General features: G+C 42.2%; 1 protein-coding gene across 1 annotated transcript; it reads right to left on the reverse strand.

The window, feature by feature from the left end:
• Positions 1 to 2,038: 2,038 nt before the first annotated feature.
• WBP2NL (WBP2 N-terminal like) lies at positions 2,039 to 11,492 on the reverse strand. The gene is made up of 8 exons (XM_056847014.1): positions 11,407 to 11,492; positions 7,883 to 7,991; positions 7,246 to 7,381; positions 6,050 to 6,142; positions 5,448 to 5,663; positions 4,545 to 4,682; positions 3,440 to 3,516; positions 2,039 to 2,101 (listed from the first exon to the last, which is right to left on the reverse strand). The coding sequence occupies exons 1-8, from the start codon at positions 11,463 to 11,465 to the stop codon at positions 2,054 to 2,056; spliced, it is 876 nt and encodes a 291-aa protein (XP_056702992.1). The 5' UTR covers positions 11,466 to 11,492; the 3' UTR covers positions 2,039 to 2,053.
• Between the last annotated feature and the right edge of the window lie 2,925 nt (positions 11,493 to 14,417).

The following is a 14,417-nucleotide window of genomic DNA, read 5'->3' on the forward strand; positions in this document are numbered from 1 at the left end:
TATTGGAAGATGCTGGTACTTGCCAGCCATTTAGTACTACTTTTTATTTGTTTGCAACTTTTATGTATTTGGCTATGGAATAAAAATGATTTAAGACACCTTTCTGCTTTCATTAATGAGTATTGGGCTAAAGTTTTCTTACAGAACGTAAGATTTTGGTGGTGTTCTTGGACCGAACCTTGATGTACAAGCAGGTCCGTATTGTTGGTACTACATAAAGTCCCCACTACCAAGACATTTTCCCAGGGTATTTAACTCTTCTTCCTCCCCCCACCCAAATTTCTGCACAAAGCACAGTTCATTGAGCAGTCAACATACCACCACACACAAAAATTTCAATACTTCTGTATTAAAGTGCAATCCAAAAAATATTACAAACAGAGCTAAATATTATATTGTGGAAAGCTCTAAGCATCTTGGATTCCGGTTAAAAGGTTTTTATTAGAAAAAAGTTCCTCCCGTGTCTGTTACACTGAGTAATGTGCTCAGCTGCTAGAGGGGGAATTGATACCACAGTGTGTCGAGCTCTTGTAAAAAAAATGCAATCCCAGTCTGCTCGAGGAAGAATCCCAATACCCTTCCTTCCATCAAAAGAAACAAGAGTTCTCTTTAGAATGAACAGTGCAATCTTATGGAGTTACTCCAGTCTAAATCCATTTACTTCAATGGGCTTAAACTGGAGTAACTCACCATAGGTTTGCACTGTAAGTCAAGTTGCAGGTAAATCAGACTGCTCTCAGCCACAGCTTTGTTAGGAAAGGCAATCCAACAAAGGTTTCCAGAAAGCAGTATGCTAAAAAAAATAAATCACAGTTCTTGCTTTCCTCATTCAAAGGTTAGTTTGTTCCTCTAATACTGTCCCTTACTCACACAGCTTTGTTGCGTTGTATATCATAGGAAGTTTCCTACTAGTTCCCTCCCCCTGAAATGCTTCTAGTTACATTCATGCCTAGCTCAACCTTAACAAAGGCCAAGCTAGAGAAATGGCTTCAGTGTTCATCTCCAACAAGGTATCTTCCTGCTAAATACATTTATCTCTGATATACTGTCTGCTACTGTGAACAAAGATATGCTGAGCAAGGATGGGAATGGTTTCCAGAAGACTTTCTGCATGGCTCCATAGCGCAGGATGACTGAGGTTATTCTACATCCTTCACTTAATTATATTTTGTTCTGTTCACTAGGCTACGGGTTTCATAATGCTGCCACGTTGGTTCCAGTTCATATATAAAAATCTTCTATCTGCCAGAAACTGGCCTCATTTTAATTTGAGACCTGTTACTATGACCCACCCTCTGCAAAAGATAGGATACCCTTGAAATCCACAGTCTTAAGGAAAGCAACTGAGAATTCAAGTCTATGAAATCTCTACATTTCGGTACTTCTACTCTTACAATGAGTAAGGAGAATCCAAAGAGCAAACAGAAAATCTTTACTGTATGTGTGATTTCCCTCATGTAGTTGAAGATACCATAAGAGTTACTAGCTAGTCTTCTAGTCTTTCCTTCCCCATCCTCACCATCGGTGGCTTTTTTCTACACATCATGGCAGGCTTTCCCCACAGTCTGCTATGCCATTTACCCAGTAAGGAGACACAAGCCTCCAACATTTACAGGATTTCCTCTTATGCATTAAACTGCAAGATTAAAATTTTAACACACTGCACTGATGCCAATGGGCATAAGACTTCTTTTATACAGACGCTTGTGCATCAGTACAAAAATGTTTTGCTTCACGCAAAGAGATCCAATATTTCATTCCTACGGATGTGATTTGTCTTCCTTTGCAGTGTGGGTAATTCACCTCAAACTAAAAGGCTAAAACAGTCACAGCATTTCAACCCTGGCCCTGGGAGAAAATCCAAAGTCGGGAAAGTGTTACTGTCACTGCCGTTTTGTATTGCCATGACAGGAGTTTAAGAGCTGTTAAATCACCCAACATTGTGTATGTTATTGACACTGATTGATCTAGTAACAGAGACCCAGAGGTGGCAGCAATGATGTCTTCGAGGGCAAAAAAAAAAACACGAGGGAGGACAGCTGCTGGGCTCCTGCTAGTTAGCTTTTTTGTCATCAGGTGGTGAATAAGGAGGCGGCTGATCCTACAAAGAAAAAGAAAACTGCATCATTCAGCACATCAGTTTCAAGTAGCTCCTCTCATTTTGGGCCAGAATACTTGAGGCTAGCCTGTTTCCATTCCTTCTGTTCTGACTGCTATTTATTAAAGTTATGTTTGTGCAAATGTCCTTTTTGATAGCTCCCTATTGTGCTCCAAGATGGACAGGACACATCAAAATGAAAGTTCTGGTACCATAAAGTACCTTATTCTTTTCCACATTCTGCAAAAGGAGTTCAGTGTTTCCCAGAAAAATGCAGCAAGCCACACTACACAATTTTATGTATGCCTGTGGTGAGGAGTTGCAATGCTATGTCTACCATTATCCCCTTCCTTTAATGGGGATAGGGAGAGAGACAGAGACACTGGATGTTCTAGCATCAGTGTTACCCAACTGACAAGGTGCTGGTTTTTAAACACACAAAATACCTTCCTGAGTTTTCTCACTCTTTGCAAGATGTTCTAATAATATCAGGTCTTGCTTACAGTGCTATAAAAATCTGCCTTCTATAACCAATTGCAAGTTAGGTTCATCTTAGAAATAAGAGGGCCTGGAAAACAAGAGGTTTCCGAAGCCCCCCCTCCTTCCAGTAGGAAAGAATGGAACATTTCAGGAAGCACTGGAAAAAGCTCTATGAAATATTCTCCCTTAGAATGAGTAAACTGTCTAAGGACTTTTTCTAATTTGTCCCCAATGGATAACCCTATTCTGCAGACCTGTACAGTATTTTCAATATTGTTTTTGTTCAAATGTTAATTATTTGGCAACAATGAATATGCCATAATGTATTAAATAATATGTTATTAAAGAGTTCAGTGTTTTCAAAGTTATAAAATTTAGCTTACTATCCAACACAAAGGCAGTTCAGTTCTGACTCTAAGAGTTTCTGTCCAAACAGCAAACATTTTTTTACAACAGAATTTGTTTTCTGCTCCAACTCCCCACCCCTCTCAAATGCCAGAAAATTAGTGGAAAATGGTAATACAGGGTGTAGCAATTTGCAACTCTTTTTAAAGTATAGGGTATACCTGCAATTTCTTACAGAAAAATATTACATTTTAAATTCCATAAACATAACAAATTGTACAATTTTTATAGTCTGACTGAATTATAAATGATGCATTTTATTCTGTTCAGTTAAAAGTTTTAGGTTTGATAGGAAATTAAATACTGCATATATTTCATTTCCCCCCATATTTCCATGGCGGGAGAGAACATGTCCAGTTCAGCTGCTTGTGAGGGCAGTCAGAAACCTAGCTCTTCTTAACACCACAGCTTGCCCCTCCTGCTCCACCCCAAACCTCCTCTCCAGAGAATCCTTACCATAGGCATGTAGACGTTATGGGGATTGGCAGGGTTATAATATGCACTAGAAGTTGCCTGTGCTGCTTTGTTGCCACCTACAAAAGGAAGAATCAGGCAGAACTTGTTCAACAAATACGTAAACAGTAGAGACTATTTGTACCCATGTAAGACAAAAGAAGGGTAGATTCCTGCATTCTCTGCAGGAAGGGAACACAGCATGGCTAGGAACTCAACACCATAAACAGTTTGATTTTTAAACACTGAACTGCAGCAATTTGAGGGCTCAAGGATGGGAGACCCCATAATGATCACAAGGACCAAATGACAACCAGAAGCATGCCAACAAAGATGTAGGAATGCTCACATATAGTTCCAATGCAACCTTTCTCCAAGATTATGTGGCTACATGGACTTCAGCCGAAGTGTGCATTCTTGTCAGCAAGTATTATATGATTCAAAGCTTTTGAGACTGTGACCAGCCTCTCACAGGTTTCCTTCCACGTCCCTCAGAGAATCAGATATAATTTTAAATGTGAAGCTGCCTTACATCAAGTCGGACCACTGCTCCACCTAGTTCTGTATTGTCTATTCAGACCACCAGTGGCCCTCCAGGGTCTCAGATAGAGAAGAGGTATTCTCAACACATGCTACTTTGAAATATTTCAACCAAAGATGCCAAGGATTTCCCACATGCAAAGTATCTGCTCCAGTACTGAACTATAGCCCCTGCCTTTCACTGCTAGGATCACCTGCTTCCATGGCTATCAAAAACAAGGGGGCTTTTTCATCGTAAAACACTGAAGAAATCAGAAGCCTGCTTGTGGACAGCCCCCACATCACATATATCCTTAGGAGTTCCATAAATATGGAATATTCCCCCTCCCCCTTCAACCCATATTCCACTTGTTGAAACAGTTAGCAAAAGACAGCACAAGATTTTCATTTTAAATATGGATATCTTCCAAATAGTAGGAAATACGGTAGAACAGAGCTACTTATTTCTCAACAGCTTTACTGTTTATGCCTCTTCAACTGATAACTTCTTATTCAAAACCTAGGAAATGGTATCTAGGTAAAATATAATCTTAATTCTAAACAAAAAAGCTCTCAAGATCAGTCTTACCTGGCATTCCAGGTTCTGCCCAGGTTGTAGGAGACGAAGGGCCTGCATGAGCTGGGGCTGAAGGACTTGCAGCAGAAGATGAGCCAGGATATGGGGGAGGAGGTGCCATATACATCGCACCAGGTGGTGGATACATACCTGAAGGAAGATATTGGGTGCCAAGTTAGTCTGCATACATATCAGAGAACTATGCAGCTCTGCATTAAATGTTACCCCCTTCTCTCCCAGAAGCAAGGCACCTTTTCCTTGAGTTATTTATATATTTAGAGCTGGGCGACCATCACACAAGATGTGAAGTTCATCCCAGTTCTGTTATTGTTCCCACTAGCTTTATAGCATGTGCAGAGCAGATATACTGTGCGGAGTGATGTGGTGAACCGATGTGTTCTATACCATACGTTGAGGGTTATGTGGACAAGCCTTCGTAACTGCTACTAGAACCCTTTTTACTGTACATATTAAGGACTTAGTTTTGTGGGGGGTTTTAAAAAGCAAACATTAATTTGCTATTTGGTTAACTGCTGGAACACTAGTAGCAAAATATTGAAAACAAATTTCTCATAATATAAAAATATCAAAGAACGATTTTGACAGATAATAAAATTGTTATGTCACGTGGTATAATCTCATTTCAGCAAATTACAATGTAAAACAAATATGTGTTTATTACTGCTTGAAGTAGGGTATTGGAGGATAAGGACTATGTTTCTACTTGAGGGTTTCCCAGAAGCATATGGCTGGCCGATGCAGGAAACAGGATGCTAGACTAGATGCATTCTTAGCTGAACCCAGCAGGGCTCCTCTTATGTTCTTACACATTTTGTACACTTCTACAGTAAATACTGTATAATACTGCCTCTATGTGAGCAACACTATATTACGAAGACTACTAGAATCACTCACCCGGAGGAGGCGCATATGCATATCCCATAGGTTGTGGAGCAGGTCCATATCCATTCATCTGCGCATGCATATAAGGGTATGGTCCAGCAGCATGTGGTGGAACATAAGGCCCTGGTGCTGGTACGTAACCTCCTGGAACAGTTGGAGTAGGGGCATAGCCCCCAGCAAAATATGCATATCCATAGCCAAAATTCTGGACAGGTACTCCCCTGGAAGCTAAACAGAATATATTTAGTAAGCAAGATTTAGAGGAAAAAATGTTTTTACTGTATTTTGGTGGGCAATACCACTGTATTCATCATATTTGTCAGCCCAAATCTTGAAATGGATAAATAGGCATCATATAACTAGCATATCAACTATTGTTGATTTTAGGCAACCCTTTCCCATTCTGATGACAGATTTTTTTGCCAGTATGGCATTTGCAGCAAGATTGGAACTTGAGGGTGGGAAAAAATAGGTCAAGGAGGGCAAAAACCATAAGCACGAAGCAGTGCAGATGTTGTTCCTATTGTAGGACTATTTACAGCACAGCTGTCAATGTCCACCACTTAAACCAGGCAGCAGCTACCAAATAATTAGGACAGGGGAAAAAGTCTTACCATCACTGGCCTGTCTGAACATCATTTGCCCAAATTCAATGGCACCTCCACTGCAGAAGCTCATCTTAAATGAAGCCTGCCCTTCCCAGCCACCTAAGGGAAATAATCATATAAATTTTAATCATGGAAGGGTCTCAAGATAAAAACTAGAATTAAATCTGCATGTTGCTTGACAGTGAAGGCTGCTCACAGAAATGCTTCTTCTTTGAAACATGAACTAAAAATGCTGAGTGAGTGAAAACTTGTACTTTATCTGGAAAGACTTAGATGGGAAGCTAAGTCTAAAGCCAGGTGTTTCCCACTTTGAAAAAAAATTAACTGGAGTCTGAAACTAACTACAGCATGAGCAAAATCTTTAATCTTATTTCAGCATGAAGCCTCTGTGACTTTGTTGTATAGTTCTTAGCTGACATCCAAGTATATAAAAAATCCCACCTGCTCCTTCTTCTGAACCGAAACTAACAGCAGTTTTGAAACAAAATTCGGGTGGACAATTCTCATGATGCTATTTTATAGCAGTCCCACTAGCAGAAAGGATTTGCAAGCCAAGAGGGTATTTCCACAAGTTGAAGACTGGCAGACAATCAGGTCAACAAGGGGGATTTGTTTACTAAACACCTGTAGCTAAACAATCAGCAAAAGCCTAGAGCAAGACAGCTTTACAGGGGAATTCTCTCTCAAATTCAAAGGGATTCTGCTATATATTCTCTGTGGAATCTATTGCTCAAAAGCAATAAAAATAAAAAGCTGACTCCTTCAATGGGATTTATACATTGGGGATATTTAGTCTGGATAAGAGGAGGTTGAGGGGGACATGACTGCTCTCTTTAAGTATTTGAAGGGCTATCACTTAGAGGAGGGCAGGGAGTGGTTCCTGCTGGCAGCAGAGGATAGGACTCGCAATAATGAGTTTAAATTGCAGGCGGAAAGGTACCCGCTGGATAATAGGGGGAAAAATGTTTACAGTAAGAGTTGTTCGCAGTGGAATCAGCTACCTAGGGAGGTGGTGAGCTCCTCCTCACTGGCAGTCTTTAAGCAGAAGCTGGACTTGTCAGGGATGCTCTAGGTTGATCCTGCATTAAGCAGGGAGTTGGACTAGGTGGCCTGTATGGCCCCTTCCAACTCTATGATTCTACATGTCTGTTACAAACTCAACAAATTAACAAATGCATCTCTCTGCATGAGTGGTAACAAACCTCCTGGTTCTGCTTGTACTATTCCTTTGATATAATTAGCAGAAAATACTGGCTGTTCAACAGAGCATCCTTTAATCAAGGTGAATGGCATCTGAAAGGACATCATTGGATCCTTGACCTTGGACAAAAAGATCACCTACAAGAAAAAATACAAAGCAGCACCCCAGTCAAAGATCTCATCATGGATGTGGACCTTATTAAGAGAAAAATGCTCCTATCCTAGGTATTTAAGGTCCAGCCTGTAGAAGATTTACAAGCAGTCATCCAGGAAATTTCTGCAGGTGCAGACTGGGAAAAACTGCTAAAATTCCCCTTTCTATACAATTCAACAGCATTACCCTCCTTTGCACGTGGAAGAAAAGTCTCAGGTTGCAGGTTAAAGGTGGGTGTAGAGCCTAAATTTTTTGAAGACTATTAAGAACACTCAAGGTTTAAGTGGCACAGATTACTAGCACCAAACCCTTCATTCCCTAAAAAAGGAATACAGCTTGAATATTCCACATAACTAAGTAAAAGCATCCTTGGCTACTTAAACATATCAAACCAAAGCTGGATCTTTTAGAGGATGATCACTTAACAGTGCCTGGACAAAAATAATGGAGTGTATCATTGAAGATGCAACTGGCCCAAGACTTACCCTGTAGGGGGTAAGTAACACCATGCCTTTCTTGGTGCCTTTGAACATATCTGATTTGCTGGTCACATCAGAGAAGGTCAGTTCCACATCTTTACATTGCTTGATAATACTTTAGGGAAGATAACAAAACACAGACAGCAATTAGCATTTTCCAGTGCAGACCGTACCAGCACAGATGAGTGAAAAGTCATCTTTACCATATGTGTCAGGAAAAGAAATGCCAAGAACAGATAATGCACTCCAATAAATGTATTAGCCTTCAGACAGTAAGCTGGAAAAGCAGTCCCCCTAAGCACCAATCTCTAAATCTAACAAGAGTGTTCCCATAACATTTCTTATAAAATAATGCTAGGATATGGACTAAAATAGTATCAAGAACCATGTCTTCACTTGACCTTTTTTGTGTTAGAGGAAAACTACTCATGGCTTTGGAAGCAGCTCTCTTCCCATAACACATACACAAAATCCACCCAGACAGCTCACTAACAAGTTGACATTTGTGGCCAAAGCATCTAGGCGAACACTTTCTTTTTGTGACAAATGTAATTTAGAGGGGTTCTTCATTGTACATATGTTAAAACTTTTGTGCTTCTTGGTCTGTGGCTATAATGCTACAGCTATAATGCTGTAGCATTATAGCCACAGACCAAGAAGCACAAAAGTTTTAACTTTTGTTAACACTTACTGAGCAGTAAGCTTTTGTTCAAACCAAAACTTGCTCCTTAATAAACATGCATGTTATTGGGGCTGTAAGGGATACAGCTATCAAGCCAACCTCAAAAAGGAAGAATGAGTGTTGGTCTTAGAAAGGTCTAATGAGAATCCTACCCATATCTATTCAATGGGATTCACTCCCAAGAGTGTTCTTAGGATCACACCATTAATCTCCTACCTGACACCTCTTACCCTTCGCAATCAGCTTTCACTATGTATCCCTCCAAATGGGTCAAAGAATGTCAGTGCATATTAAGGATGCATACACCATCGCATGAATAATCTTTGCTTCATATACAATTCCTCATTTTCAAAAGTATACTACAGCTACCTTAATAGTCAAGCGATCAGCGATTTAACACATTGTTTCTGCAAGGAGTTCTGAATATTCTCACAAAAATATTCTTAAATAACTTTTTTTTTTTTGCTTGAGAAAGTTTTGCTGATGATGTTCAAGAATGTGCTACAAAAGAGGCATAAGGCATTCTGGTTCATATCTGTCGCTGACCAAACAGAAATCATGTGATATCAATTTAACTCTTCACATTCCTTCCAGATCAGTATCAGCAAGGGGCAGTTATCTGGATCAACAGAATTCCCTACAGCTAACAAGGGGGCTAAATCAAATGCAATCAATTATGCAGCATCAGTCAATCAATACAGCTGAAACTTAAACTTGCTAAGAATTAAAGCAAAGTTACTAAATCTATTAGGGTTATAGGCCTCAAGTGCTTGGTGTATCTTAAAATAACTGAAGTATGTCTTCACTGGCTCTCAGAAACCCACACAGCTATTCAGAACATTAACACACTGAAATGAACCTGCAGTCAGACACAGACTTGATTTTCTCTTATTTCTAAATGCAGAGGTTGCCAGAGATCAGAAAATGCTAGACTTCACAGTTGTCTACCCTTAGCAGCCGATACCCTCTGATGGCCAATCCAGTCCCAAACCACCCTTCATCCTGCAAATCCTGCCCAATCACCCTTTATCCTGCAATCCTGCCAGAGACACATAAAAACCTGCAGCTCACGCCTTCAGGAAAACCTGTGAGACCCAGTTCACACATGAAAATCAGTACGTATGTGGCCATGCAAAAAATGTTTTATTTATGGCAATATCTTTCCTACATAGTTATACCAATTTTCACCAATACTATTTTTCAAAAAATGCTGAAACCACACATGGGGTGCCACTTCATATAAACAGTGCAAATCAGGCCAGATTCTCCTACTTTTAATTAACTTCTGGGTTCATTACAATAACAATGACAAAAGCCTTCAGTTGAGAGAGCTCACCACGCCTCCCAAAATGGGAAACCTCCCTAATCGGGCCAAGTTTACATTTGGCTGCCGGAGTAGCTCCCAATCCTCCTGTCCAGGATTCACTACAAAAGAAAGGCAATGTGGACTGTCCTGTCAGAGGCACGCTGACGTGGTCGGCCTGCCAGAGAAATGTTTTTTTTAAAATATATTTTATTATTTTTCAATAATTGCTATATATCTCATTTGACAATACATCCTATATACCAATCCTTGACTTGATAAAAATTAAAGTATTATTAGGTGTATGTCTTCAGTATTAAATATAATTAATTATAATTGACTTCCCCACCGACTTCCTCCCTCCCTACAAATATCTGGTGTCTCCTTTGTATTAATATTTTATAATCCTTATAAGTCATTATTTTAATGTTATACCTTCCCCTTATTTAATATATTTTGATAAGCAATAATAATATAATATTAATAATAGAGAGAAAATAGGAAAAAATCATTTAAAAAATAAAAACAGAGACATAACAAAACACATTAACATAATTTTCTCCAGTCACTCATCTCTGTCATATAAAATTGATTAGATCTTTAAAAACTTTATATACCCCCAAGTAAAAAATTAAGTTGGTATCATTTTTCCTCTAACCCCCCCCCCCCATTTCCCATATTAAGAGTCAAATTGGTATTCTTCCGGCCTTTTTTAACCCTTCTAGCCTACCAGAGAAACGATAAGGAATTTATCTGTCCTGCTCTCCATCCCCCACCCTCCTCTCCAGACAGTGACTTTACTAGGGAGCAGCGTCAACGAGCGAGGCACTTTGATCAACGGCCTGCGAGGAGTCCACGTGCAACTGATGTGACGCATACAGAAAGCAGACGTGGATTAGGGTCACGCTGCGTGAAAAGGGGAGCGTGCGTGCGTCACCGTGACTGAGCTGGGGACTAAGGACAGTCCACGAATAGAAAAGGGCAAAAGTCCAGGAGCACCTTAAAGACTCACACAAATATTTTCTGGTAGGGTGTGAGCTTTCGTGAGCCACAGCTCACTTCTTCAGATGGTATCTGAAGAAGTGAGCTGTGGCTCACGAAAGCTCACACCCTACCAGAAAATATTTGTGTGAGTCTTTAAGGTGCTCCTGGACTCTTGCCCTTTTCTACTACTGCAGACAGACTAACACGGCGACCCACTGGGAATAGTCCACGAATAATAATCGCATTACTGAAGAACGGGGAGGAGGACAAGCGCCTGCAACTCCTGGGAGGCAAGGCCGGGGGCAGAAGGGGCGGGCGGCGTGGCATTCGCTGGGGTGGGGCCGTCCGGGCGCGTCACAATCCCGCTCTTGGGGCGGAAGGGGCGTTGTTTTCAGCAGGCGACTTTGTTAGGGGCAGCCCGAGGCTCGCTAGACGGGCTGCCCTCCCCTGCGCAGAGACAGGCCAACCCGCGCTTTACAGCCCCGCAGGAGAGACGACGCGCACCCCCCCCCCCGGGCTGCAGCCCTGCCCCAAATTCCGCCCAGGCCAGCCCACAGTTACCATTCCCCGTGGGGCAGCATAACGCCGCCACCCTCCGAGTGGTTCCTGTTCAGCGCCATTTTCGCAGCCGGCGACACCAACCGGGGCGGGCCTCCTCTTGCATCCTTTCCTACTTCCCGCGGCGCCGCCCCCTCGCGGCGCACGAGACCGCCCCTTGGCGGGGCGGGGCGAGTGGAACGTTGGTCAGGAGGCGCGAAGGAGGCGGGGCCTGCCTTGTCACGTGAGGGAACAGTGGGCGAAGTTGGTCTCGCCGCTAGGCTGCACTTCCGGTTTTGCCAGTGGGAAGGCGGTGGTTTTTGCTCTTGCTGCTAGTGAGCCACAGTGGGGTAGTGGTTAAGAACGGTGGTTTGGAGCTGTGGAGTTTGATCTGGAGAACCGGGTTTGATCCCCCACTCCTCCACATGAGCGGCAGACGCTAATCTGGTGAACTGGATTTGTTTCCCCACTCCTCCACACGAAGCCAGCTGGGTGACCTTGGGCCAGTCACACTCTCTCAGCCCCACCTACCTCACAGGGTGTCGGTTGTGGCAGGGAAGGTGATTGTAAGCCGTCTTGAGTCTCCCTTAAGTGGTAGAGAAAGTCGGCATATAAAAACCAACTTCTTCTTACTGTAAGAGCCCATCTTAGCAGCAGAGGGCCCATGACACAGCAACCTCACCGAAATTGGAAATCTGATTGCTGCCTTGAAAGAAAGAGACCTGGGAATCCTATGTTCACTCTGGGCAGGGAGATAATTATTATGTTTTATTTATATTATTGACTGTGCCCTCGAACAGTGGGTCATGGACCCAACCAGAGGGGAGGCGATCCTGAACTAAGGCAGAAGGTGGGCAGGAGTGAAGCAGGGGAGGAGAAGACTTGCTCTGCAGCTGCTAAAGGCACAAACCCAAAGGAGATTTCCCTTTGGGGTTGAATCAAGGGTTAAAATGCTTCTTTAAGTACATTAGAAGTAGGTAACCATCTAGGGAAGTGGTTGGACCATTGGATGACAATGGGAGTAAATTCACAGTGGGTCGCCGTGTTAGTCTGTCTGCAGTAGTAGAAAAGGGCAAGAGTCCAGTAGCACCTTAAAGACTAACAAAATATTTTCTGGTAGGGTATGAGCTTTCTGAAGAAGGTATCTGAAGAAGTGAGCTGTGGCTCACAAAAGCTCATACCCTACCAGAAAATATTTTTGTTAGTCTTTTGTTAGGTGCTACTGTACTCTTGCCCTTTTCTACTAATGGGGGTAAAGGAACACTAAGGAAAGATAAAGCGATTGCTGAGAAACTAAATGGATTATTCTCATCTGTCTTCACTGCTGCAGATATAGGGTAGATTCCTGAACAGAGGTTTTGGGGAAGGGAGAATGAGGAACTGGGGAAATAGTGGTAACAAGGCAGGATGTCCTAGAATGTCTAGACAAACTGCAAAGACATCACAAGGACCAGATGGTATTCTTCTTAAGAGTTCTTCAAGAACTCAAATGGGAAATTGCTGAACTTCTAATAGTGATAAGTAACATGTCCCTTAGATCAACCTCTGTACCAGAGGACTGGAGAATGGCCAACGTAACACCCATTTATAAAAAAGGTTCCAGGGGAGTCCCAGGAAATCACAGGCCAGTTAGCTTAACGTCTGTTCCGGGTAAATTGGTGGAAAGCATTATTAAAGATAGAATTGTCAAGCATATAGAAGGGCAAGGTCTGCTGAGCAAAACCCAACATGGCTTCTGTAAAGGTAGGTCCTGTCTCATTAACCTTTTAGAGTTTTTTGAAAGTGTCAGTAAGCATGTGGACAGGAATGAGCCTGTGGACATTGTTTATTTGGATTTCTAAAAGGCTTTTGACAAAGTCCCCCATCAAAGACTGCTAAGCAAACTTCATAGTCATGGGATAAGAGGACATGTCCTCTTATGGATTGAGAGCTGGCTGAAAAAGAGGAAGCAGAGAGTAGGACTCAATGGTCTGTTCTCACAATGGAGGGGTTTGAGCAGTGGGGTCCCTCAGGGATCAGTGTTGGGACCAGTGCTTTTCAACCTGTTCATAGTGACCTGGAGTTGGGGGTGAACAGTGAGGTGGCCAAGTTTGCAGATGACACCAAATAATTTAGGGTGGTTAAAACAACATCTGACTGCGAAGAGCTCCAAAAGGATCTCTTCAAACTGGAGGAGTGGGCATTAAAATGGCAAATGAGATTCAATGTCAGCAAGTGTAAAGTGATGCATATTGGGGCAAAAAATCCTACTTTACATATAGTCTGGTGGGATCTGTGCTGGCAGCAATAGACCAAGAATGGGATCTTGGGGTGGTAGTGGATAGCTCGATGAAGATGTCAACCCAGTGTGCGGCTGCTATGAAAAAGGCAAATTCCATGCTGGCCATAATTAGACGAGGAATAGAGAATAAAAATGCTGATATCATACTGCCCTTGTAAAATCTATGGTGAGACCACACTTGGAATACTGTGTACAGTTCTGGTCACCACACCTAAAAAAGGGTATTGCAGAGCTTGAGAAGGTGCAGAAAACAACCAAAACGATCAGGGGACTAGAGCAACTGCCCTATGAGGAGCAGTTAAAACGCTTAGGGCTGTTTAGCTTGGAAAGAAAGCAGTTAAGGGGAGGCATGATAGCGGTCTATAAAAGTATGCATGGTATGGAGAGAGTGGTCAGGGAGAAGCTTTTCTCCCTCTCTCATAATACTAGAGTTTGGGGTCATCTGCTGAAGCTGGAGGGTGAGAGATTCCAAACAGATAAAAGGAAGTATTTCTTCACACAACGCATAGTTAAATTGTGGAACTCCCTGCCCCAGGATGTGGTGATGGCTGCCAACTTGGAAGGCTTTAAGAGGGGAGTGGACATGTTCATGGAGGAGAGGGATAGTCATGGCTACTAGTAAAAATGGATACTAGTCATGATGCATACGTTTTCTCTCCAGGATTAGAGGAGCATGCCTATTATATTAGGTGTTTAGGAACACAGGCAGGATAATGACGCTGCAGTCTTGTTTATGGGCTTCCTAGAGGCACCT

This window comes from Euleptes europaea, chromosome 3 (genome assembly GCF_029931775.1).
Source record: "Euleptes europaea isolate rEulEur1 chromosome 3, rEulEur1.hap1, whole genome shotgun sequence".
In the NCBI taxonomy this organism is placed as follows: domain Eukaryota; kingdom Metazoa; phylum Chordata; class Lepidosauria; order Squamata; family Sphaerodactylidae; genus Euleptes; species Euleptes europaea.